Below are 27,830 nucleotides of genomic sequence, written 5' to 3'. Positions count from 1 at the left end.
AATACTAGTCTCAATCTTTTAAATCCTTATTTGACAGGTAAAAAAATAAACAAAATCTTAATTTATATTTTACTATGTTTTAAATATCTGACTGACTAGCATTCAGTTTACCACTGAAGGAAACACAATTACCTTAAGTTCTACAAAAAGTATCATAATTTATTTTTAGAAAACTTTTATTTTCACCTTAAAACTTAACTGTCACTTATGGAATGAATGAATATCAAATATATAATATGTCTGTTATATAGTATCACTTAGTATTTTCTTTTACCAGGCGATAGAAAAATGAGTCACAAGACCTAGCTTTCCACCCAGCAGCTCTGTGACTTTGGGCAAGTCATTTGTCCTTTTGAGAGCTTCAGTTTCCTCTTTTTAAAATGGGGATTCTAATCATTTTATAGGAATGTTTTGAAGATTAAATGAGATCACAATTTTAATTACAAATATTAGCTATTACTACTACCACAGTAACAATACAAGGGAAATTACCAAGTGACTAGAATTATCTGTCAAAGCCTTTCTTAATAATTATAAAATAATTATGCTGGTATTACAGATTCTGTGGAGTCAACTATTTATGGTGATTGTTAAGTCACTAGATGAGTTTCTCTTCCATAGGGCTAACATGTGATTTACAAAAATCACTTCTCTTGTTTTCTGTGAATGCTCCTCTAATAGTAGTTTAGAAAATATTTCCAAAATTACTCAGTTCCTTAGATGAAGTGGTATTATCCAAATATATAATCAACTATAAAACAGGACTTTTTTTTCAAGTTTCTAAGAGGGTTTTGTTTCTAAGCACACAGTAATACTATTCAAGGTAATGTCATGAAGATTTCCTAGAGTCATTAAATGGAATTTTAAAATTTTACTGTAATATAATACATTGGAGAACTTATCCTTGATTCTTTCCCAACACTAACGTCAACCTAACTCACATATTCATTAAGTGTCTCAATATCTACAATGCACAAAGTCCTATCCTAGAGGCATATAATCTCTGCATTCAAGAGATAAAGACTCATACAACAGATAAAAGGGCAAAGCATTGTTATCTAAAGTTGCCTGTACTCTTGGTATGACAAATGTCAGTGGTGCATGACTCATGGAGCTCATCTTCTTTTTGATGAATACTAATGAATTTGTCACACATCTCATCCATAGGCCATGTAAAACATAAAGCCAAGAATGAAATGTCATTGTCCTATGGCTTACTCCCAAAAGCTCTCAATGACTCAACTCACCTAAGTCTTCTCCTTTAATTTCTTCCTCCACATGACTTTTGCAAAATTTTATGATGGTTTTTTAATGAGTAAAGTGATCTGGAAAAAAATTTTTTTTCTGTTTTTATTTCAATAAAACAAGAGGCAGCACTGTTGTAAAAAGTATTATATATGGAGAACAATTACACAAATATACAAAACGTCAAAAAACTAAACTCCAGTTTATTTCCATAACCTTAAAAAGGTAGGGAGCACATAAAAATATCCAAAGTCATAATTTATTCTTTAGGAATGTAAACTCTAGGAATACAATTAGAAACAAGTATATTTACTATGAAAAGATTAGTATCACTACGTACTTAGAAGTAAAGATTAGAGGTACACAATAACAGTATGTGAAACAAGATCTTGAGTTTACTAGTAGAAACTTTATATCAAGACATTAATATTCTAGACCTCTACTATTAAAAAACACAAAAGCATCTTCTAAAATGTTCACTGTTAGTCTCTTTAGATATGCACAAGTTACAAAATACAGAAGACAATATACTTATATTCTCTGATGAAGAATTTATCAATATTAAATATAAATGTGAATAACTCAAAGCATTATATATAATTTTACTAAGCAATTAATCTAAAAGTATAAATTCATGCTAATCAAAGGACTAGAGAGTTAATTTTTTTTATCCAAAGATTGGGAAGACACTATTAATACACTAATTTTTATCTACAATGCTTAAGTACCCATCAAATTATTCTTTTTAAATGGCTTTTCAAAAAATTTTTTTTGCAGTTACATTATTTAACATACATATTTTCTTGATGTGCTTCCCTTTAATAAAGTGTAGACTTACAGTGCCTATAGACTCAAATGTTAAATAGCCTTATTTTAAATATTTGCTGAAAATTAAGTCTGAGTGTATTTTTCTTTATAATTTAAATGTAAAGGTTTCAACACTTTAATTTTATTCTTCCAAACAGGCAAAATCCCCTAAAAATGGGAACATTTTTATCTATTTTGGTTTAAAATTTTTATTTCCCTTTATTTCAACTCTTTTGTCTTTAAATGAATAATCTTCGCTAAGCAGTTACTTCATAATTGAAGAGAACAATGAAATATTGCTTTTTCAAAAACCACTGAAATCATTTAAGGACTAAGAATTTCTACTCTTCAAATCTACAGAGTTGCCTTTAAAAGCTCCATGGTGGTATAACAAGGGATTCCAGGGTGCTCACCTGCCCTAGACAATCCCCTTAAGTCTTTGTTTCTCTCTCCACTTGGATTCCAAAAGGCAAAATCTGGCATCCAGCTTCACTAGAATATCCTAGGTAGTTGGGTATTTGAAGAGTGAGAGGTTGGGTAATTCGAAGAATCTTTTAGAGGTTTAAAATGTGGAATGGGACTACAGGGTCTACTGAGATCCTCTGAGCTATGGGGTACAAGGCCCCAGTTTTGTGCAGACTCCTTCTTGTGATAAAAGATATTACTCTGAATATATAGAGGTCTGTGATCAAATGGTCACGTCAGCATCTTCAGAAGAAAATGACCTACAAAAGCCACCCCAACTTTCAAATTTGGAAAAGTAAGAGGGACAAGACTAGTACAGACAATTACAATTGTTAGTTAGCATTACCCAGTATTTATAATTGCTATAGAAATTTTCAAATGTATAATCCTTACTTGAAATAGCATCAAAGATACTACAAAAGAATTTTCTCGTTAACACAACTCCATATAATCCCACATTCCAAAAAATCAACTGGTGAAAATTACTTGGAGCAAAAATTCAGAACCATTCCTTTGAGTAATCCTTCAGGGTTTTTAAAAGAATAAACACATGCAGATTTGCTGTGCACTGTATAAAAGGGTGGTACCCTTTTCATACTTAAAACTGTAGAGCTCTGATTCCATTTTTAGTTATCAAAAAAATACAAAATGTTAACCATTTTTATTGTAAAAACAAATGGGATTCATTAAAGATTTAGAATTAGGGGACTTAAGTGAGTCAACACTATAAAAAATTAATTAGCTGTTAAAAACAGTGAAGATTATAGTATCCAACATATTTGATCTAGGGTTGTGAGACCACTGAGAATTCTAAATATTAGGTAAGTAATTTGTTTGCGCTTTGATACTGTCTTCTCAAACTTTAATGTGCATAATAATCACTTGAGATCTTATTAAAAGGCAGGTTATGATTCAGTAGATCTAAGGTGGCTCTGAAATTCTGCCAATGCTCCTTACTGCTCCTCAGACCACAATGATCTAGAATAATACCAAAATGAGGTTCCATTACAACAGCTGAACATTAAAACCTGATCTCTTATTTGTGCTGGCTAATGTGTCCTCAAACTAATGTTTCCCAAAAACCTTCTACATTTCCTAAGCACCTTAACTTGCTTCCAATGCCAATCTTTTAAATTAGTTCTTAAGACTATTAAAGACTATTAAGATTGTTAGCAGCTATGCCTAGGAAAAATTCTTTGTTAAAGAATTACAAAAAGACAACAGGAAATTCACAGTGATTGTACACAGGATTTAAATTGAACACAGGATTCTCAGTACATTAATATTTTGTCAACTTTCACTGTCCAGTTGACTTGACTTTTTTTTTTTAACTATAATGTATGCCAATAGATCTTACTTCATTTCTACCACTGGAACTAAAAATATCAAGTTCACTTATGTTAAAAACCATATTTTATTTAGGATTACTCAATGAAAACTAGTTAATGATTTTTGAAAAATTAGATTTAAAACAACAGCCAAAGTAGTTACAGTCAAAACTGTATTCATACTGTAAATACTTTAGCAGTCTTCAAGACATACAACTTTTTCACATATTTGAGCTCTGCATAAACAGGTACAAGATGAAAACTAGCATTTTCTGTGTGGCTATAGCTAAGGACTATGAATAAGGAAAACTGTGTACTAACCACTGAAAAAGGGACAGCTTCCTAGGTCTTCCTCCCCAGTAAACTTACTCTCTCATTCTCAACCCTGCTTTTTTCTCTCTTACTCTAGATTATAACTAAGCCTACTTGATTTAAAAGGAACCTCACCATAGCTGAAATTATCACCACTAGCAAATATCAAAATTTTTACATCCATCTGGAGGTCACACGATCCTCTATAGCTACATACAAGTTTGTTCAGCTTCTGTTAAATTAGCTTTTTGTTTTTGTTTTTTGGCTGGGGGCAACTATACTGATTATTCTTCGTATCTTAACAAGAACTTTTAAAATAGGCCTGTTCAAAAAACAAGAAACACATTCAATATTTTTCATATTTAAAAATTTAAATTTAAGAACACAAACATAAATGACCTACATTAGTTAGTACATAAATGTCTTTAGTCCACGTTTCACTATTTTTATTTTCTTTCAATGATATTTAATAGATGAAAAATTTACCTAATTTCCTTCATTTGTAGACAAACCATTCAATATGGTGAACACTGCTATCTTTAGAGCTGAGGTACAAAATTTACAGTGAAGTCTTCAATGATGTGTGCTCTCAATTATGGGAATCCAAACTAAGCAGTATTTCCAAAATCCAGCAGCAGGGTAAGCCAGCTTTATGGCCTATTACACCTTAGGAACTGAAAAGGATTTTCACCTGCTAAATCCAGATCAAACACTTCAAAATAACACATCTACTTGCAACCTGATTTTTTATATAAAATGTTCCAAATAAATGATGGCAATTCCTCTTCCCTTTCCCTGGAATCACATAATATTTTAGGGTACTGAGTTATGAGGCATTTTCTAGTGCTTTATATTACTGTTCTACTAATCTTCAAGATGATCTGGCTACAAACATTTTTATCAGGCACTTTTCATAGGAATCATTTTTGTTTTTTCACATGCCTGTTTTTCAGAGTGGCTTCCTAAACAGCCAGCTGTAAAATTCTTGGAGTTGTACCTAGCCTCATTCTTGAAAAAACAGTTTCCATACATGGATTCCCTTTACATTGAAGGCCAAACATATAGCTACCAAAATAGGAGTTATTAAAGAAAAAGATTCACAACCTTACAGGAGATGTAACCAACCTGATCACACAACCTGTCAAAATGTACTATCACAATGTCAATCTTAGGGCAACAGAAACAAGATTAAAAAAAAAAAAAGACTCAAGCCAAGGGGAAAAAATACAACCCAAGAAATAGCAAAAACATATTTCAACTTAACTACAACCTAGACATTATTCCCTTCATAAAGTCAAGGCAGCCATCAGAATTTAAGACATCAGGGCTCCCGTCAGGAGCAGGGATGAAAGACGACCCTGGGAACTTGCGTGAAGAAGCCAAGTTGTATTTCCAGATTCACTGCTTACATGAGGAAACCCTTACAAATTAATCTGTGGACAAAGTAATGCTAATACTAGGAGGTCTCTGCTGACCTGCTTGATGCTTCATTGGAAGTTCAGTCCTTTCAGAAGTGTATATCAGCTTTTCTTCTTGGAGACTACAAGCAGAAAACCTATTGGCATCTGTCCCAGCCCCACAGCCGACAGCAGATGACGGGTTATGCGGGACTGAGACACCACTGACTTGTTCAAAGGATTTACTGAAAACACTGGCGGCAGTCTTAGCCAAACCATGACTGCAAGGTTTAGGCAGAGATTGGCTGGTTGTCAGCGTAAGTCTCTTTAAGGAGAGAAGCTCAAGATTCTCACTTTGGGCTCTCTGCGTTTGTTTTCGAACAAAGTGATCTTTGCAAGACTCCCCTGTAGTTTCTTTCTCTTTTCCTCCAGTTTTGTTTCCTCCTGACCGTCTCTGAGTCTTTCCTATACTTGTCTTGTTACTACAATTTTGACTAATGTTTGATAAACCCGATTGGCTGGTACTAGAGGCAGCCCTGGAATAAAATCCCTCGTCAACTTCGGATATCTCCATCAGTTCTTCTTGACCTGTTAATTCTGTATTTTCTAAACAAAGAAATAACAAGGGTTAATTAATATTAAACATTTTCAGTAATTCTTTTTTTTCATGATTAATACCAAATCAAATATACTTTAAATAAATTTTAGAATAATTTTAGCATAATATGTAAAGCAACAGACTATTGACCAAAATCAAAGGATAAATCAAAACATTCTATAAAATGTCAATAGTTTATCATTAAAATTAGAATAATTTAAAGTATATTAAATAAAAAAGCATGCCATAAGCCACACCCCACTGTGTTTTTAGAAAAGTTTTATTACTATTCATGCAAAGATCAGAGACAATTAGAAAAATACCACACAGTAAAACTAGGGGGTAAACTCTCCCCTAATAGCAAAGCAGTGTAAAGTCAAAGATTATACCAAAACACTTTAAAAAAAAGTTATTAAAATAGTTTAAAGACTTTTTTTCAAGGTTGCACTGCATATTCTAGATTTTCTTACTAAAAGAAAAATATATAGACCATAAATATAACCACAAACTTGTTAAAATTCTTTATACATTATCTTCTATATCAAAGATGGCAAAAATACAAGGATAAAAAAGTAATTTTAGATCTCAAAACACAAGCAGTAAATTATTCTGGAAGCCATTTTCTGCCTCATTTTCATAACAATTTACTCAGAGACAGTATAGATATGACCATTCCAAAGAGCATTAAGTCATTGAGAAACTGTAGTACATAATTCATGCATTTAGATTAGACGACATGCAAAATTTTTGTGGCTGTGCAATTGTTGCCTAAAACATGCAGCAGTGACCCTTTGCCATGAATACCTTGGAGTGCAGCTATAAAGTGCTCTGCTAAAACTGCACTCTGCCAGGTGAGTTTATTCCATCCTCCATCATTTTTCTTACAGATTTTTGCCTCCTGATCTCTGGCAAGCCTTTGCTCTCAGTTCTAGGATCTGTGGCTGTTTCCTGTACACCCTGTATATGCTGGGCATCAATCTCTCCTAGTGTTCTGCCTTTTTCCCCATTCCCGGTTCTCTCTCCGGCCACATTTGTGACACTAATCTCAGGAATGACAAGGATGCCCAATTCAGTAGTATCATTATTGTTGTCAGGTTGCTCTAGAATTGAAGATGATAAGACAAAATGATGGCTGAAAACAAAACAAAACAAAAATGCAAAGCAAGAAAAGCAAACGATCCAAAACAAAAATTGGACGACTGAATTTTAAGTATTAAGCCAAATATATGCCCTGATGGAACTCCCATAATTTACAATACTCTGACAGTACTGGAGAAATGGGGTCGTGTTCTTTAATTTCAAATGACAATGAAAAAACTCAGAGCATCATTTTATGTTCTGTATTTTTTCACACACACATTTGACATGGACTGTGAAACAGAAATTTTTTTATAACTTAGAATTTTTACTATTTTAAGATAATATTGTGACCACTTGAACTTATGTCAAGCCTTACGCAAGTTTTCAAGGATTTACAGCCAAAACTCTAGTTCCTTCCTGTCAACATGAGGAACCAAGCCATTTAGGAATTCTTGCATAATCATTTTAATTAGATTATACTAAGTCTGCCTTAATAAACCATGACGTTGGAAAAATGCTTATTCACTTATATCATGGTTAGTACTATAGGTAAAGTTTTTGTTTCACACACCAATCATCTTGTATATTAGTAAATATTAATGCAGGTGTGATATAATTAAAGTCTATTCCTTCAGACATACTAATTCCATAAATTTAGGCTAACGTGTAACAGTTCGTTACTAAACTGGAAATAAATAAAAATGGATTTGTAAAATCAAAGTGGCTATTGGTCCATTATTCTGAAAATGGTAATCTGTAATTGAAACAATGAAACTCCTAAATAGTTAAAACTTGTAGACATTGTTTTGTGTCTCAAATCACAAAGCCATGGTTCATTTAAAGTTGTCAAGGAAATATCTGTAACAGATGGAAAAAAATAACATGAATATATCTACCATGGACCAGTAATGAAAGTTAAAGTTCAAAACAACATAAGACTATGTAAAACAGTATGCACTCTTTAAAAATGTAGAACACAAATCTGAGTGAGTGATGTTACCCAATACTTTCAAATATGTTTCATGATAGAACATCGAGCTCTGTGAATGGTGCTACAGCATGTGAAACAATAACAGGTAGAAGAATGGAGGCCGAGCCACATATTCCTATGGGTCCCCACTTTGCTGAGCATCTTGAAGAACTACTGATGCCTGGCTTTCACCCTTAACATTCTGATTTAAACAGTATGAGCTATGACCTGGGAATTAGGGTTTTATAAATTTCCCACATGACCAATGTGTGGCAAATTCTGAAAGATGGATGCCCTGAGTACTCCATTACCGAGCAGCAATATGCACCTCCAAGGGTTTTCAAAGCTTCATGTTGCCCTGGGCTGGTAGGTCAATATGTTGGCATATTAATTTTCCAATTACCTAGTGCTTCATACGGAGAAGGCAATGGCACCCCACTCCAGTACTCTTGCCTGGAAAACCCCATGGACAAAGGAGCCTGGTGGGCTGCCGTCCATGGGGTTGCTGAGCAACTTCACTTTCACTTTTCACTTTCATGCATTGGAGAAGGAAATGGCAACCCGCTCCAGTGTTCTTGCCTGGAGAATCCCAGGGACGGGGAGCCTGGTGGGCTGCCATCTCTGGGGTCGCACAGAGTCGGACACGACTGAAGTGACTTAGCAGCAGCAGCACTTCATAAACTTTTGACTGCATATACCCTAAATGAAATCCTTTCCTAAACTGGCCAGAGGATATCAGTGAGGTATTAATGTTTAACACACTGCTGCTTCAGCTTCCCTGACAGAATTCCTAAATAAGCCCATTCCCCATTGCTAAAAGCTGTCTTCAAAGTGAGGGCAAGTAAGATCTAATTGAAGTAAATGCCAGAGGCCACTGCAACTGAGAGTAAAATCAGCATGGCACTTGGTCACTTGGATGACAACCAAGACTTGTCCATTTATGTTGTAGAAGCAGTTTCACAACGAAGATCTATTAACAGGATCATTGCTGCTGCTGCTGCTAAGTTGCTTCAGTTGTGTCCGTGTCCGACTCTGTGCGACCCCAGAGACGGCAGCCCACCAGACTCCCCCGTCCCTGGGATTCTCCAGGCAAGAACACTGGAGCGGGTTGCCATTTCCTTCTCCAATGCATGAAAGTGAAAAGTGAAAGTGAAGTCGATCAGTCGTGTCTGACTCTTAGCGACCCCATGGACTGCAGCCTACCAGGCTCCTCCATCCATGGGATTTGGAAAATCCCTGGGGTCGCACAGAGTCGGACACGACTGAAGTGACTTAGCAGCAGCAGCAGCAGTGATCTTGTTAATAGTTCTTTGTGAAACTGCTTCTACAACATAAATGGACAAGTCTTGGTTGTCACCCAAGTGACCAAGTGCCATGCTGATTTTACTCTCGGTTGCAGTGGCCTCTGGCATTTACCTCAGTTAGATTTTACTAGTCCAAAATAATTATAAATTGGTTTCTTATCCAAATTTTAACAAAGCCAATGATTACTAAAATTTAACAAAACTTTAAAAGATAACCATAAGTGACCTAACAGAATAGAAAACAAAGCTACCACACTGATTGGCACTTAATAGTTTTCTTGAAAGCATTCACATGTATTATTCAATTATATTCTCAAAACAATGTGCTGGTGTGCCTCTGGAAGCAGGCATTTTGATTCCCATTTACAGACAAGGAAACTGAAGATCAGAAACAGTTACAACAACTACTGTTTGGAGGACCTAAACCGTAGAATCTTTTGTTGACATCAAATTTCCATTCTAACATACTATAAATACTAACTCTTCAATTCATTAATGTCAATTTGAGTTAAATATTCTCTGACAAACATTTTTTAATTAAAAAAAAATCTTATTTGCCTAGATTCCTGGTCATTTCATAGAAAGCAAACAATTTACTTTGAACACAGAGCAAGATAAAATAAATCTCTAAGAAAACCTAAAGAAGTCAGAGTCAAGGTTAATTTATGTTTTAAATTGGTTTTATTTTTTAAAAGACATCAGTGAAAATGCTGCTGCAATGGTGAAAATTTAGAATTTTGCAAGAAAAACTAGAAATGACAAGAATATTATATAAAATAGCACAAGGCAGTTGGGTTAGTAATCACATTTACTGGGGAAATGTAAAGATCTGCAGGCTAAGAAACAGTAATACTAATTTTTAAAAATCATCTAATTAAATGCTAAGTGGTAAATGAAATATGTTCTTCCACAGGCAAAAATCTTTAATAGATTTATGTGTGCTTAGTCACACAGTCATGTCCGACTCTCTGTGGCCTCATGGACTGTAGCCTGCCAGGCTTCTCTGTCCATGGAATTTTCCAGGCAGGAATACTAGAAAACTTCCTACTCCAGGAGATTTCTCTGACCCAGGGATTGAAACCCACGTCTTGCATCTCCTGTACTGGTTGGCAGATTCTTTACCACTAGTGTCATCTGGGAAGCCCCAATTTATGTATATTATCACTCAAAAATGGTAAAAACCACAAAATTTATAAACTGTTTATTAAAGTAAATTCACAGAAAGAAAACCTAGGAATAAAAGAAGTATATTTCTCAGGACAATTATAGGATAAAGAAAGATAATTACAAAAAAAACAAACATCTGTTACATGATCTTTCTCTTATTTCTCCAACTTCTTCCCTATATAATTCTGTGACCCACTCCTCCTACACACAACTACTTATTGGTCTTGTTATTCCCTAGGCCTGGAACGCTCTTCCCCACATAGCTACATAGCTCACCTTCTTACTTCCTTCAGGTCTTTTTTCAAAACTACCCTTCTCAATGAAATCTCCCCTGATCATCCCATCGAGTTTCAATATTACCCACGTTTCATACACTCTCTTCCCTACTTTGTTTTTCTTCTTAGCACTTCATCACTTTCTAACCTACAATTATTTATTTATCGTATCTACCAGATGGAAGCTCCAAGACGTCAGGGATTCTTGTTTGGTCACTGCTGTATACCTTGTTCCCAGGAAAGTACCTTGCATTAAGTAAGTGCCCAATAAAATTTGTTTGATAAGTTGAACGAATCTCCAGTTATGAGATGAAATTATTATTAGAATAAATCAAGGTGTGGTGGTGGTGGTTTAGTCACTAAGTCATGTCTGACTCTTGCGACCTCATGGACTGTAGCACGCCAAGCTGCTCTGTCCATGGGATTGCCAGGCAAGAAACCAACTGGAGTGGGTTGTCATTTCCTTCTCCAGGGGATTTTCCTAACCCAGGGATTGAATCCACATCCACATCTCCTGCACTGCAGGCAGATTCTTTACTGCTGAGCCACTAGGGAAGCCCTAAATAAAGTTGAAAGAACACAGAAAAGACATGAGAAAGGTGAGAATGTGTTACTTGACTTGATAAAACAAAAAAATATCATATAGCTTAAAAGAATTTTTAGATGGCAAAGAAAAACATAGGCTCTTTGTTTTAGAAAAGTGTTGTATCTGCCTCTAAAGGTAGGTTTAAAAAAATGATTGTTCACATCAGAAAGTTATTTTTAAGTCTATAGTTTTAAGTCTATCCAGAGGATAACATAGATAGTTAAGAATTATTCTTTTTTGAAAAAGACTATAAAGGAGATGTTTTAAGGGAATACAAATGCATAAGAAAATAGAATCTGCTTAAAAGCCCAGAACTTAAAATTTTATGCAAAATGTGTCATGACTGTTCTATACCTATAAAAAACAATACTTACATTTGACTTCAAATAATTCGAAAAGTTCAAAAAACATCCAAATAAAAACTTCTCAGAGAATATTTTATTTGTATAACCTCTATAAATAGGTCACCTTCTCTCCATATACAGAAATGAGGAGAGTTAAGGGCATCGTTTCTCCCTACAAAATGTCTTCTGGCTTTGAGAGGGGGAAAAAGGTAAAAAAAATTGCAAATATCATTAAAGCTGATTATGAAAAGTTGTGATTTCTCTCATATACAGTTTTAGAATCTCAAATATCTATTCCATTATGTTGCTCATGAAACTCTTCATTTGAGCTTTAGGTTTTATTTTTTCATAGTTCCCCTTTTTACTGAAAGTGATAATTTAAATAAATGAACAATTTATTATTCACAGAATTTACACAAATCTATACCCAGACTGATTCACAAGTCTAAAGGAATCTGGAAAAAAACAAAAAAAAGAATCTGGTTATGCCCTAAGGCACTTGCAAATTTATTTGCAAAATCAATCAAAATCTGTACCTCAAATATCTGTATCATACAATTATTGACATCAATAAAGACAAGTATTTTAGAGTAGACCCCAGAAGAAAGTTATACACATTCTTTTATAAGATATATTTTAAGAGTCATAAAATACCTGAACAATTGCATACTATCCTGTCAGTTTAAAGTTTAAAATGTATTCTATTCAATGGAAGACAAATGTTTTCTATATTCATTAAGCTATTCATTGCAGTGTTATCTATAATAGCAAAAAGCTAGAAACAAATTATTTAGCATATTAAGGAAATGGTTAAGTAAATGATGGAATATCAGCTCAATGTAATATTATGTAGCCATTTAAATAACGGGACTCACTAGGAGAACTTGGGAAAATATTGGACAAGCCTAACTGAAGAAAGCAAAATATAAAAAATAATTTAAAGAGTATAACTATGAAAAATACATATACATATGGAAAAAAACTGTAAAACGTCAATTTTTTAAGTACCAGGACTATAAGTGAATATTCCTCTACCCAGTTTACTATCATGTTATTGCACTGTTTTTCAATAAAATAAGGAAAAAAGAAATTGCTCAGTCTACAGTATAAATTTATCATTTATTCACTCATTCATGCATTCAACAATTTACTGAGCCCCTATTATGTACCAGACACTGTTTTAGACTCTGGGGATACAGTGGCCAACCAGACAAAGACACTGCCCTCACAAACGGGAATTAAGCAAACAAGAGAATTTTAGATAGTGGAAAATACAATGAAGACATGAATAATGGAAAAGAGTAAGCAGGGTAGTAAAGAAGACTTTAGATGGACAGTCTGGGAAGAACTTTTTGAGGAAGGGATGTTTGAGCTGAGATCCGAATGATGAAAAAGCACTGACTACACAATAATCTTGGTGCTGGCAGTAAAAAACCTGTCTCCCAACACAGGAGACGTAATAGATGCAGGTTTGATCCCTGGATCAGGAAGATCCCCTGAAGGAGGGCATGGCAACCCACTCCAGTATTCAATTTGCCTGGAGAATTCCATGGACAGAGGAGCCTGGCGGGCTAATAGTCCATAAGGTGGCAAAGAGTCAGACAAAACTGAAGAGACTTAGCAGGCACACAACAGTCTGGAGGAAGACAGTTTAAGCTGACTCTTCTCAAAATCATCAAAGCTCAGCTCAAACGTCCCCAATTGCTACTATAAAGCCCCCAAGGTAGAAATGTCTTAGTGGGTTGAAAGGTTAGAAGGAAAGGTGAGAGTGGTCTTCAAGTGAGGTCACAGTGGGAGGTAAGGTGTCACTAGGGCCACCTATGCCATAATGTTAGAGCTTAGACTTTGTTCTGACTGAAATAGATAGCTATTGACAAGTATAGAGATAAATTACTTGGGTACTCTATAAGCATTCTTTATTAAAGAAGTCACATTTTACACAAAATATTGAGCACAAAGTGTGTCCTGGTTTAGAAAAAACAGCAATGTAAAAATCCACAGATTTGCAAGGCAGATTAGAGGAAAGGAGAGCACTGACATAGAACCACAGAATAAGGTGCTGGCAGTTAAGAAGGTGCTGCACTCTGAGCACGGACATGAATGAAGACTGAGATTTAGTAATCTTAGTCCTGAAGCCAGAAGAATTTCCAGATAAGAGAGCAGCCTGGGTTACACAGAAAAACACAGTCTGGACCACAACAATTTATTTATGGACACACTGGTTAGGAAATATTATCCACTTTCTTAAGTAAAGAATAGTCAAGTCTTTAACTTGTTTTTATAATTCTCCTTATCGAGGTAGATTCAATCACTCTCAGTAACTTTTTCTGTCATCTTTATTAAGTCTCAAGTATTAAAACAAAAAAACTCTGTGAGAAATGCAATACTGCTGCTGGATCAGGTGAGTCCTTCATGATTAAAGTTCCTCATAACCAGACAGGCCAAAAACAGATAAGGAATATCTACTACGAAACTACCTATAAAATCTTATTTCTTTCTCCATGTACTGCTTCTGCTGCTGCTGCTAAGTTGCTTCAGTTGTGTCCGACTCTGTGCAACCCCATAGACAGCAGCCCACCAGGCTCCCGTCCCTGGGATTCGCCAGGCAAGAATACTGGAGTGGGTTGCCATTTCCTTCTCCAACACGTGAAAGTGAAAAGTCAAAGTAAAGTCGCTCGGTCGTGTCCGACTCTTAGCGACCTCATGGACTGCAGCCTACCAGGCTCCTCCGTCCATGGGATTTTCCAGGCAAGAGTACTGGAGTGTGCACCAAATGCTACTTAAAAGGTGGGGGGAAGAGGTAGAGCTCAATAATAAATAACAAAATAAAAAATAAGTTCCTTAACTACAACAAGAATTATATAAGGCCTCCTTAGTAAAAAATGTAGAACATAATCGTTTACAAACAACCGTTTCTGTCTCATAAGACCAATAATTTTAAATACCCTGCTTCTCTGTATAGAAAATTATTTTACTTTATTTTATCTAGAAATAAATTAAGATTTTTTTGTTTTCATCTAAAGTTGGCCAGCATTCTAAGACTACTATCTTTCTCTTTAAGTCTAATTTCACATATGTCAATTGTTTTTCAGTTCTCTGGTTAATATGTCCTTTTTCCTTGTGTCACCTAATATTGCCCAATATGTTATTTTGTCTTTCATGAATAGAAGGTCAATATCAAAAATGTCAGTTAAAATTCATGCAATGCTAAGTCTGGTCAGAAGGAAATGCTTATTTTTGGTCCAAATGTTTTACCATCTACATCAGGAAAGCAAAGTTTGCTCCTCAAATAGCATTTTAGAATCTAAAAATAATAGAGTTTCTCAAAATGATTTCTTTTCTAAATTTCTTTAATAAGTATAAACAACTTTTAAAATAAAAACATAAGTATTATAAATATCTAACTGCAAATGCAGAATTCCAATAGCCAATTCATTAAAGTTTGCTACTTTTGAATTTAAAATTACCATTTCTGCATTTTTCAAAATGCTTTTATAATTATCAGCAACTTTGTTTTTCCCCAAATGATTTACACATAAAATCATAAAATCTGATTCACAAAATAAATGTTTCATTCCAAGATTTATGGCATTTACCTTCTGCACTATCTAGAAAGACCAGCTTAAATGTTTTAAATAATTTTTAATGATATTTAACTAAAGTATATCTTTTATAATTATTCAGATTTGTTCATTAGAAAGTTATTACTCTATTTTTATTAATATATAATAGAAATTTATTAACATTTTAAAAATCAATAACCAGGTTTTAAAAATAAATGGTTTTAAATAAACTATTTTCCAACATGAACTGCATCTTTTCTATTATTCCATTTCTTTTCTCATCTAATAAGTTAGTACTAAACCTCTGAGCAAATTGAAATGAATCACATTTTTTTGGTCATTTAAAAAAACATAATCATAGTTTATCTTTGAATTCTGGCATAATTTAAACTCATTTAAATACCTTAATATCCTTTAAATAGAAACTTAATGCTGGAAATGTAACAACATGAAACTTCACTTTCTTTAGATCCAATCTATGTGAACTGTATTGTGCTTCATTTTTCACATAAACATTCCATGTGTGTGTGTGAAGTCGCTCAGTCGTGTCTGACTCTTTGCGACCCCGTGGACTGTAGCCCACCAGACTCCTCTGTCCATGGGATTCTCCAGGCAAGAATACTGGAGTGGGTTGCCATTTCCTTCTCCAGGGGATCTTCCCAACCCAGAGATAGAACCCAGGTATCCCTCATTGCAGGCAGACGATTTATCCTCTGAGCCACCAGGGAAGCCATATAATAAACATTCCATATAATTAACTAAATACTCTAAAATTCTCAGGGTACTGATTTGATATCACTAAGAAGGCTTAAAAATAGACATCGTTCTTTCAGGTTTTTTTGATGTGGACCATTTTTAAAGTCTTTATTGAATTTGTTTCAATATTGCTTCTGTTTTATGTTTTGAAGGATTTCTTTTGGCCACAAGGCATTTGCAATCTTAGCTCCCTGAACAGGGCTTGAACCTGCACCCCCTGCATTGGAAGGTGAAGTCTTACCTACTGGACCACCAGGGAAGTCCCTCAATTCTTTTCTACTATCTAAAGCTTTGTACTCTTGGATCTCCTAAGTCAAAATAATGAAATTCAATATTATAAAAATAAATCACTTAACATGTGCCAGGACCAAAAGTAGGACAAAATTGAAAGAATCTAGACTATAAATATCACTTTTACTGTTATACTTACTTGTTGCAAACAGCTCTAATTGTACATAAATGAGAATATAAGTTCAATATATTCTATTTACATGTGAATTTGGAATGCAGACAGCAGGTATTGAAACAACATTCTAAAAAATCCTTCCTGTAATGTGATATATTTCTGTAATGGTGATATAAATGTCAGATAATATGAGTTAGAGTACTAAACTTCAGGGTTATAGAAATTTAAAAAATATCATTAAACTGATTGTTACTATTATATCAGATATGTATCACATATTGTATCATATATGTATCACATATTTTTTGTCTGATATACTCAAACTCAACATGTTTGTCTCAAATTGAGGAAAGTCAATGAAAGAGTTAATCAATCACAGGATCATTTGAATAGCAAGCTTGCTAATAAAAGCTTATCAAGAATACTATTGTGCAGTTAATAAAATAAAGCAAATAGTTTTTAATTAATAAACAATCAGGCTTTATGTAGTGTTTTAAAACATACCAAAATGCTTTTCACTGACTTGTCTCATTTATATCACAAATGTACTAGTGGAAAATGGTAGGAAGTAATAAAAAATTAGGATTTCACTAGATAAGACTTCAGCTGATAACAAGCTGGCAAAAATTGTAAGTACTCATTATTTGCAACTATAACTTAGTTAGGGGACTTCTATGAATGGGTATTTCAATACCATTTTAAAAGAAAGGAGGAAAGTTGATTGCATTGTTCCAAGTATAGATAATTTTAAAAAATGGAAGAGTGAGTCATAATGGTGGTGGTGGGGAAACAGACAAAAAAAAAAAAAGAAATTAAATTTGCTCTGGAAGAGGAGAAGGAATGGAAAAGTACAAGGAAATAAATAAGTATAAATTGTAGAGAATTATTCAGGGATTTAAGAAATAGGACTCATAGCTGAAATGGTAGACAATGAAAACAGCTTCAGAAGCAACATTTAAGAATAACTATAGACAAGAAGCATTATTATAAAGAAATACCTTCAGCTTTTCTTTTAGCTCTGTTTTTTAAAAGTAATAAGCATTTAAGAAAATAAAATTGCATTTTTATTATTAATTAAAAAAATTAATTATTTCACAGTTTTACCTTTATTACTGGAATTTTCATTTGATTCTTGTTATGGTCATAATCTACTCACATTCTTCTCTTACCTTACTTAATGCTTTTAAAAATCTTTTTTCTGTTATTATCATTCTCTAATTGCATTTTACTTTCAAATTATGACTTCTAAATAGCCCTCAATCTGTAAGTGGCTTGAAAATATAGGTTTAAAAATTACACACTAAGTAAAACACAGTATGTTTGAAAGAATGAATAATATATATAAATAAAGCTATTAATTATGAAACTATGACCCTTGAACGTCAAAAGCAGCAATTCTACATTATAATTTTAGTTTCCAAACATATGTATTGACATGGAATTATAAATTCATTAAAACTTTCTCAAAAATTTATACACAGAATTTCAAAAGTCTGAAAACACAGCATTAAGTTATGCCTCATCAGTACAATATCAAAGAAACTAAATGAAAAGTGGGGAAAATCAGGCAAAGATGCCAATGGTCAAACATGGTCTCTCCAAAATAATACATCAGCAGAAACTAACTTTTCTTTAAAAATCATTCTCTTTAATCACTGTCTCATCAAAATTAGAGTGACAGGGCCTTGCAACATCTCTCTTGCTTGGAGTGTTGATTGTTGGGAGGATAAAGAATGTTGATAAAGGGTAGTGGTCAGAGGGTATATAGGAACCTGTACTTTCTACTCAATTTTGTTGTGAACCTAAAACTGCTCTTGAAAAAATAAAATCTATTAATAATAATAATAATTTAAAAATTGAAATTGCCAAAATATAACTCTAGAAATTTGGGTTGTTATTTAACAATAATAAGGTCATGGCAAGAGATATATGTTCTGAAATGTGTGGAAATGCTAAAGCTAAAGCAATTTTTTGTTTTCCAAAAGAATGCTTTCCATTAATATATATATAAATTATAGATAAATTCTTAACTTTGGGAAGCTTCAGAGAATACTGAAATATTCAAAAAGAGTACAGAAAAAAACTTTTGAATGCAAATGATTAAAAATGTTCAAACTTAATGTCATACTAAAATATGAATTGGTTTTAGCTGTAAAGATACTTTTTATTTGTTGTTACAAACAAGAAAAAGAAAATATGTGATTAAGTGCTCCAATTTAATGTATTTGTTTGCATGAGCAATTTTTGGTGACTCAGCTATGCAAACAAACAAATACATTTATATGGCTTAATTACCTATATTTTTTAATGAAATAGGGAGATGTAAAAAAAAAGAAAATTCTGACTGACCACTTCGGAAACCTTATTTACTCCTGCCCCTTTTCTCCCCAGCTAGGATGGAAAATGGAGAAAAAAGAAGAGAGGCAATAAAGAAAGACATAAATATGGAAGCAACCTAAACATCCATCAACAAATGAATAAATAATGAAAATGTGATAGGTTATTTATTCATACAAAAGAAGGAACTCCTGTCATTTGCAACAATATGGATAGACCTTAAGGGAATTATGCTAAGAAATAAGTCAGAGAGAGAAAGACAAATACCATGTGAGCTTCCTAATATGTGAAATATAAAAAACAAACAAAAACTCTGAACTAGATACAGAGAACAGAGGTGGGAAATGGTAGTGGGTGAAATGGGTGAAAATGATCAACAGATACAAACTTCAAGTTATAAAAACATAAGTCATGGGATGTAATGTACAGCATAGTGATTATTCGTTAAAAATAATACTGTATGGTGTATTTTAAAAGTTGCTTAGAGAGTAGATCCTACAAGTTCTCATTATGATAGGGCAAAAGGTAATTATGTGTGGAAATGCATATTAACTAGATTTACTTTACTGATCAGTTCACAATGTATTCATATATTGATGCCTGTCTGTATACCTGAAACTATGTTACATGTCAATTATATCTCATTTTTAAAATAAGAAGAAAAAGGGAAGAGATCCAAGAAAAGAAAAAAGAAAAAGAACAACTGCTTTCTTCTTTCCCAGCATTGGCAATAACAAGGGAAGAAGCAAGGAGAAAAAAAAATATTCCTTAACATTCATGTTTCATGTCCCTTCTCCTACCCCAACCCTCATCATCACTGAGTTAAAGTTGCATATTCCATGTTCCTACCATGTGATACAGTTCAGGGTCTGAGAAGAAATCCTTCCTTCTGGGAGGGTTGGTGTTGGAAGGGAATGATACAGATATAGGTGGAACACAAAACACATTTAGCGTTCTAGAAACAAACTCTGAATGTGTTTTCACATAGTCATAAACTAACCTTACAGTCTACAGTGCTATGCTTTAGAACCATTATGAGACAGAAAGTCTTTTGTGGATCACCCTGGAATCCACAGGCCCTTTTACATTGTTTCTGTAAAAATTAATGTATAAATAAAATTCATTATAATTTATATATAACTCATATGTGAATATAATAAACATAATCTATATAAACACATTTAATTTAAAAATCCATTTACAAATTGAGAATTATCTACATATTTAATAACTATAGTAAAGATACCTATCTTCCCAACAAGAAGCCAGTATCAGCTAGAGCCAGAACAATGATGAGGTGTTCAGATAGGAATCAGGACCATGGTGATAGAAAACGGAAAGGCTTTCAACTCAGCAAAACAATGAAAAATACTGCTCTAGGAAGGAAAGCCAAGACTGCTCTAAAAAGGGAGAATGTAATCTACCTGTGGAGATAAACAAGGACCTTGGCCTAGGAATATTTTAGAGTCCACTGGATAAACAGAATTCACACTGAAGATGAATGGTCAACAAGACTAAGCTATATTGTTTCTGCTACATGCATCTGACTTGCTTTTCATAGTGCATTCTCTTCTAAATCCTCATCCTTGACTTTTTTGTTATCATAAATAGGAGTTGCCCAAGTGCTAGAGTTGTGAAGGTTGAATAAATGTAGTAAGAAAGGCTGGAGCCTATGAGGCTGGAGCCTTAAGACACTGTGCCAACCCTTCAAGTGGTAGCCAAAATAAAATCTGGAAGATATGTAAGAATCTAGTGCATACAATATATTCAAGTAGTCTTTTCTTGTTTTGGTAATTTACTGCTATACAATATTTCTGAAAAAATGGTTTCTATTTTATTGCTGGGTATACATCTTATTTCGTTAAATGCATTTATGGATACATATGCAAATCTTCTCTTTCACATGTACATATATACAAATACAATTAAGCATTAAAACTTCAATATTTCACATTTTTAACTACAAGACCTATATTTTTCCCCCCTAGTTCCCAATATGTCCACCTAAATAGAAAGAAGCAACAGTGGAAAAGGAATTAAAATTCATCCTTGTATTTCCTGTAGTGGTAGTTTTTGAGCAATTATGGCCACAATGGATCCATATGATCTGGTTCATCGCCTCTGTGCCTATTTTCACCTATTAGTGCCCAAACAAAAAACTGACCTCTAGGGTAACATGGTGATATCTAATTAAATGACTTTCTATTTGTAATCTAGTCAAACTGTAGCATAAATTTCACTGAAGAAACTGATGTATGTTTAGACCCTATATTTTAAACAACAGCAGAATTTGCCTTGATAATGGCAAACATATTTCCACTTTTTTGTGCCTTCCTAAAGGACCTTCAGGAATTTATCACACTACTTTAAAAAAAGAAAAGATTGAAAATGATCATTGGTTAAGTTGGAGAATTCCATCATCTTTTTTTTTTTTTTTGGACATACAGCCTTCTAGATTCCCTGCGTAGAACAATGGTGACTGCTATCAACTTTCTATTTCATAGTGAATCATGGCACTTTTGCATTTTCTCTATAGATATCATAGAGACAACTGGAACTATCAAATATACTAAAGGAGCTACCATTTTCATTGCAGTTTGTAGGAAGAAGAAAACAGAGAGTGGATTTTGTTTTACACCAATACATATGCTTGCTTGGGGCAAAGAAGCAGCTTTTTGTTTCCCATTCTGTGGTTAACTTCTAGGTAGGAGGAGGGTTATAAAAAGAACAAGAAATCAAATAAAAAATAAGGTATGAGAGAAAGTAGAGTGATGGAAAGCACTGAGAAGGTCATGGTAAATAGAATTAACTTCCAGTAGAATTTTTAAAGAATAAAATGAAGCAGTCAAGAACGAATACTAAAACAAATAATCTTGCAAGAAAATTAACTTCCAGAATATAGAAATATCTAGAGTTGGATCAATACCATAGGATTCTTTACTAAGACTTTCAGAAGAAAATGTTTAAGTCCCTATATTATAATTGTTCTATTCTAGTATAGAAGTATACCTGCTAAAGAGTTCAAAAATCAAGAACATTAAGGAATATTTGCAAGCAGTTGTGAATAGAAACCCAAAATATATTAATAATTGAAACATGTATTTCCTACCATCCTATTGTGTTGAAATAAAATTTAAAGCCAAGTCAACATTTAAATAAATTTTCATCCATACATGTAACATAAGGGGTCTATTTTCTTATTGACTGCCATTCACGGATAGTAAATGAAAAGTTAAAGGTCAACAGCTCTTTCTTCCATGCCACCATAATATTATTTACTAAATTTAGAAGTTACAGCACCTTAAGTACAGAGAAGAAGAGGATAGTACTAACAATCCTCTAATCTGAAGAGTGTTTTATTTCTTACCATGTCTTTTCCACCTGTGACCTCTTATTGACATGCTGGTTACTGCATTTCTTGATATTCTAGAGGAAGTTGGTGTGATCTCAACTTGAATACACCTTGTACCCTCCTTACTAGATCTCATGGCACCGTGAGGCAACGAAGCTTGTATTGCATTGGCAACCTAAGAAGGAAAAATATAGTTTAAGACTGTCATTGAATAGATGTATTATTATACTCAGATAAAACAAGATGCTAAATTTTACTAGGTTTTTAAAAAGAATAACTCCTCCAAGATATATCATGATACATAAATCCTCTAAATTAAGGAGTAAGAACAAAATTCACAGTTAAAAATGTATGCGATGAAATTTAAAATTCCAAAATATTACATTATATTTCCTAATGCTAATTAATAAATGCAGCTCTAGCATGTTAAAGAAAGCATTCTTACATATATGAAAAGAACTATCAGGCTAAGAAGTTAGCTTAATGAAAATTTCAAATTATATATACCTTTTTCAAGTATAAAAGTTCTCTATTACAACAGAAGCATGAATCATTGAGTATTAATAATGTATTAATGCACTACAAATGGCTTCTTAATTTATAGTTTTAAGCTGAGAAATTTTAAATTATGAAATTTACATAAGTAAGTGAGGCACCTACCAGCAATGGCTCTGGATATAATTCTAGCTGGGCTCTGTATATAATATCATCCAATGCTTTTTGAGCTAGATCCCATTCTCCATTGTAACTATAAAATTAAGTAAAGTATAATTATTTTAAATTAATTCTATATGAATTAAGATATAATGAGAAACTTTATCTTTAATGAGGAAAATAATTGATCATATTAGTACACTTCTTAGCATTCTACCCTCATTAAAAATATTTGTTTAATCTTTGAATTCCTTTCAATTATATCTGAAAGTCTATTAACAGAAAATTTTATAGATGTACATTTCTTCTCTAAAGAACATGTCTATTTATAGAACATGTACCCAAAAAGCTAGGCATTTCAAAGCATTTCATGCTTTCAAAGCAAGTCAGAGCATAATAAATTATATACCTTGGAATAATGTTCAGAACACTTTATGGTCAAATTACTCTGTAACTCCCACAGTTTTTAATGAAAATCTACAACTACTGTGGCTTGCAGAATCCTAAGTAGTTACTTCTTTGCATTCACATAGTCAGTTAAAAGTGTATATGATATATGCTACATGTATCACAGAGATACTAGGGGGAAAAGTGTGTGCGGATTAATTTTCAGATATGGTGAAACCATTTCTAAAAATTGGCTCAATGATGGAATGGACAGGGAAATAATGGCTTCCTCATATGATAACAAAATAAGAGTGTGAATTACATCAAGAGTACAAGTGAGGCCTAAAAAATGGAAGGAGCATTGCTCTCACCCTAAACACAAGATACAGCCAAGTAATCTAAAAAATCATAACTTCTCATGAATGCAACAAGGAGCTATGGTCACAGGGCAACCAAGTAGCCCAACACTCAACAGCAGTCAAGTGCCCCTGAGGAGAGTCAGGCCACAAATGCAGGTGGGTAAGAGAAATCCAGCTAAACTTTTCAACAAATTCCTAAAAGCCAGGTGTGGGCCAGACAAGAATACAGAAACTCTGGAAGTAGATACAAGAGGATTCATACCCACTCATTAGCTCTTCTCCAAAAATCACATTTAGGCACTCATAAGAAAAGCTAAGCACAAAGCAGGGAACCAGAGAACGCTGCTCTTGGCAGTGTAGGCCTGAAGGAAAAGAATGGCCACCACAGTCGAAAAGGCACTAAGGGCCAGCCAGACCCTTTCAGTAGAACAAAAGTTTAAAGCCTTTAGGGAAGACCAGCAAACCATTTCACCCCAAGGGCAGAGGCAAAGACCAACTCTGGCTGTGAAGGGGAGAAAAAGAAAAAAACTCTACCTGCAGGGGAGAGTCAGGACCACTGAGGATCTCCTACCCTGATAAGCAAGGACTTAAGGCCTGCTTAGAAATGAGACTAGACCAAAACACCAGAAAATACCACTTCCTCCTCCCCACCGAACAGGCTAGTACATATTTAGAAACACGCAACAGCACTCTGCTGCTAAAGGAGAGGCAAGAACATGGAGAGAGACCCTCTCTGAGGTACAGACATACCGGAAAAGCTGAAAGGATAGAGCAAGAATATTAAGGAGAAACTCTCCAGCTGTAAGTACCAGGTAACATAAAAGGAATCTGAAGTAGATGGTACGATATAGGTAACCATGCTGCTGCTGCTGCTGCTAAGCAACAATGAAATCCAGTCCCAGCTCATTCCTGTCTATAATAACTCTACTAATATACTAGAAAAGAGGCATATCCATTTCTAGGCATAAATAATATTTACCTCAGTCTCTACTGTTCTACTCGTGAACAAAATGATGGTCAAATAGTACAAAGCACACAAAAAGCCAAAAGCAAAACAACCCACTGTCAAGAGACAAAGAACAACAGAACCGAATTCAAATGCTACAGTTACTGGGGGAAATGAAATAACTAAGATTAATATATTAAAGTCTCTAGTGGAAAAGAGGGGCAACACGCATGAATAGATGGATAGTTTAGCAGAGAGAGGAACTATAAGAAAAAGCCAAATGAAAAGGCTAGAAATAAAGAATGCGCTCAGTGGGCTTATTAGTAGATTTAACACAGTCAAGGAAAGAATCAAGGAACATGAAGACATATCAACAGAAATTACTCAATCAGAAACACAGCCAAAAAGAGAAAAAGTAAAATAGATCAGAACATCCAAGAGCTTTGGAACAATATTACCGGTCTAACACAAGTCAACAAAATTTTTCCTAAAGGGCCAGATAATAAATGTTTTAGGTTCGTGGGGTCAGCTCTGTCACTGTAACACAAAAGCAGCCACAGACAATACATAAACGAATGTCACTGCATTTCAATAAAACTTTTTTCTTTAAAGGGAGCAGATCAGATTTGGTCCAAAGATCATAAATTCTTCCTTCAGTTACGAAGCTCATAACCAGGACTTCCCTGACAGTCCAGTGGTTAAGACTCCATGCTTCCCCAACACAGGGGACGTGGGTTAGATTCCTGGTCAGGGCACTAAGGTTCCACAAGCTGTGTCGTGTGGCCAAACGGAAAAAAAAAAAAGGAAGAAGTTTATAATCTACTGGGGAAAATTAGGGTATCAAGTGAATATAACATATATAGTAAGAGAATTATAAAGTAAAAGATCAGGTTCAAGGAAAAGTATTAACACCTAAAGCAACAAACAAGATATCGTTGATTTTAAAAATTAGCAGCATATTCATAATAAACTTTGTGATAAAAAAGACTTTAAGATGTCAATAATTAAAATTTTCTGGAAATGGAAAAAAGATATTCATTAGGGAAAATAATTAAAATTTCTGGAAATGGAAAAAAGATATTCATTAGGGAAAAATGCTATTTGGAAATTACAGCAAAAAAAAAAGTAATGACGAAAGAAATTGTGAGTGTATTTAGGTATCAATAATTTTCATTCTGTCCTTTAATTAAAGACAACAAAGTGTTTAGTTGGTTACAAATTCTTTAGAATATTAAAAGATTTATTTTAAATAATAAAACTTATTAGGATATTGATTCATATTTTCACAAAAATATGCTGATTATTGAGATTATAATACAGTAACAATAAAATAAGACTATAGTTTTCCAAAGAGATTAAAGGTTAACTTTGTATATGAAATAAACTTACAAGGCAAAATAAATTCCTGTTAACATTTGCACCATGAATCCTGAAGAAACAGGTACCCTGCTACTTATACCTTTGTATTTTCTTACATGTTGCCGAGGATATCCACAAACACAGATTCTAGAAAGACCAAAATAAATATATTTGCAAAATTAGTAAAAATATAGATAATATATTTTTTAACATCTGTAAGTTAACAATGTACAAGGTATGCTCTCATTACAAACCAAATAGCAATGAAACAAGGAATCTTTCAAAACAGAACATTTGTCTAGAACATTTTCCTGAGGAAGTAAGACTAGAAAAAAGTGTAGAAAGCTAGGGGTATCTTAAAATATAAGTGAACTAGATTCTCAGAGTTAGTTCACTAATTCTGTTCAATCATTATTATTGATCATATTATTAATGATTTTTGGTTATCATAAAAAACATGAAACTCAGTGCTATTTAGCATGAATAGATCAGTGATAAGATCCTCTCTATTCCTGACAAAGTTCTTGACACAAACTGCAGGCTCCAAAAAATTATTCTAAAATTATACTCAAACTTCATACAGTACATCTTAATAAATTTCAGATGGACTGAAATTTGTTAAAATACCATAAATAAAACATAAAATACTAGTTTTCACATGTCTAAACATGACACCAAAGGTAGAATCTTACAGACCAATAGATTTTACTAACATTTTTGAAAGAATCTACAATAAGCATTAGTCTTTAGTAAAGAATACTTAAAGAGTATTTAGTTTAGTAAATACGCAGCCACCTCAAAGTCTAACCCTGGGGACAGAGAATAAACATGTTTTGAAAGTCAATTTAAATGACAGGGAAAAAATTATAAACACATGTATCCTATCCCATTTTGTAACAAACAAGTAGGTGAAAGGCATGTATCACTGTAAAATAATCATATACAAGGACACAGAGTTTTCTATTTTCTTCTCTATATTTTTATGTATTTTCTAATTCTATAATCCACATGCACTGCTTTTAAATAAACACTAAGCTTCTATCTCTAATAAAATTGGAAACCAGTTGTTTTCTCATAATATGGTGTGACTGATACAACACAGCCCTCACTTTTTTTTTTTGCTTTATTATCTGATTTAATATTTACTTTATTATTCTTTCTTGAGATATAGCCATATTATTTCAAAGATATACCATAAAATGTTTGGATATTTGTATATATGGCATACTGATCACATAATAAGTCTAGTTAACATCCATCACACACAGTTACAAATTTTTTCCTGTGGTAAGAACTTTTAAGATTTATTCTCTTTGCAACTTTTAAACATGCAGTACAGTATTAACTGTAGTCACTATGATGTATATTACATCCCCGGACTTACTTATTTCAAAACTAGAAGTGTGTACATTTTCACTCCCTTTACTCATTTTTGCCCACCTCTCAACACCACCCCATCACCTCGTCAACCACCAGCACAACCTTCACTTAATACAGTACTAGAAAACAGCCTGTAATTTACCCCCCACCTCAATTACTACTTGGAACTTAATATTCCGTCTACTCAATAAATCTAAGCCTTCACTTAAACATGTCCAAGTATACTACAGACAACTTCAAAAAATGCCCCCTTGACGATATCATTTATTCAAAGCAACTTTAAAGAATAAATATAAATTCATTTGATATTGACAGGATCTTAAAATTCTTTAGAACCAAGTGTAGGAGGGAGCAGGGATACTTAAAAATGGAATGTTTCCTTTCCCTCAAAATTTGTATGTTGAAGCCCTAATTCCCCAGTATGATGGTTTTGAACATGGGACACCCTGAGAG

The 27,830-nt window shown here is 33.5% G+C and overlaps 1 protein-coding gene across 14 annotated transcripts in view; it reads right to left on the bottom strand.

Annotated features, from left to right (window-relative positions):
• Positions 1–1,428: 1,428 nt before the first annotated feature.
• The window catches only part of HYCC1 (hyccin PI4KA lipid kinase complex subunit 1), an 85,890-nt gene continuing 59,488 nt past the window's right edge, over positions 1,429–27,830 (bottom strand). For 6 of the 14 annotated variants that reach the window (XM_086397387.1, XM_086397391.1, XM_086397386.1 and 3 more), the window contains 4 exons: positions 26,028–26,144; positions 22,953–23,040; positions 22,308–22,467; positions 1,429–6,160 (listed from right to left, as the gene is read on the bottom strand). In XM_086397387.1, coding sequence (XP_086253513.1) covers positions 5,586–6,160; positions 22,308–22,467; positions 22,953–23,040; positions 26,028–26,144 — 940 coding nt within the window. In that variant the 3' untranslated portion in view covers positions 1,429–5,585. Of the gene's footprint in view, positions 6,161–6,956; positions 7,285–22,307; positions 22,468–22,952; positions 23,041–26,027; positions 26,145–27,830 lie in introns of all 14 variants that reach the window. The other 8 variants (XM_086397393.1, XM_086397392.1, XM_086397395.1 and 5 more) reach the window with 4 other exon arrangements.

This window comes from Bos grunniens, chromosome 4 (genome assembly GCF_055505025.1).
Source record: "Bos grunniens cultivar Pamir isolate PY7600 chromosome 4, Bosgru_T2T1.0, whole genome shotgun sequence".
NCBI lineage: Eukaryota > Metazoa > Chordata > Mammalia > Artiodactyla > Bovidae > Bos > Bos grunniens.
Note: the sequence above shows the minus strand (reverse complement) of the source record. Positions and strands in the feature narration are given on the sequence as shown.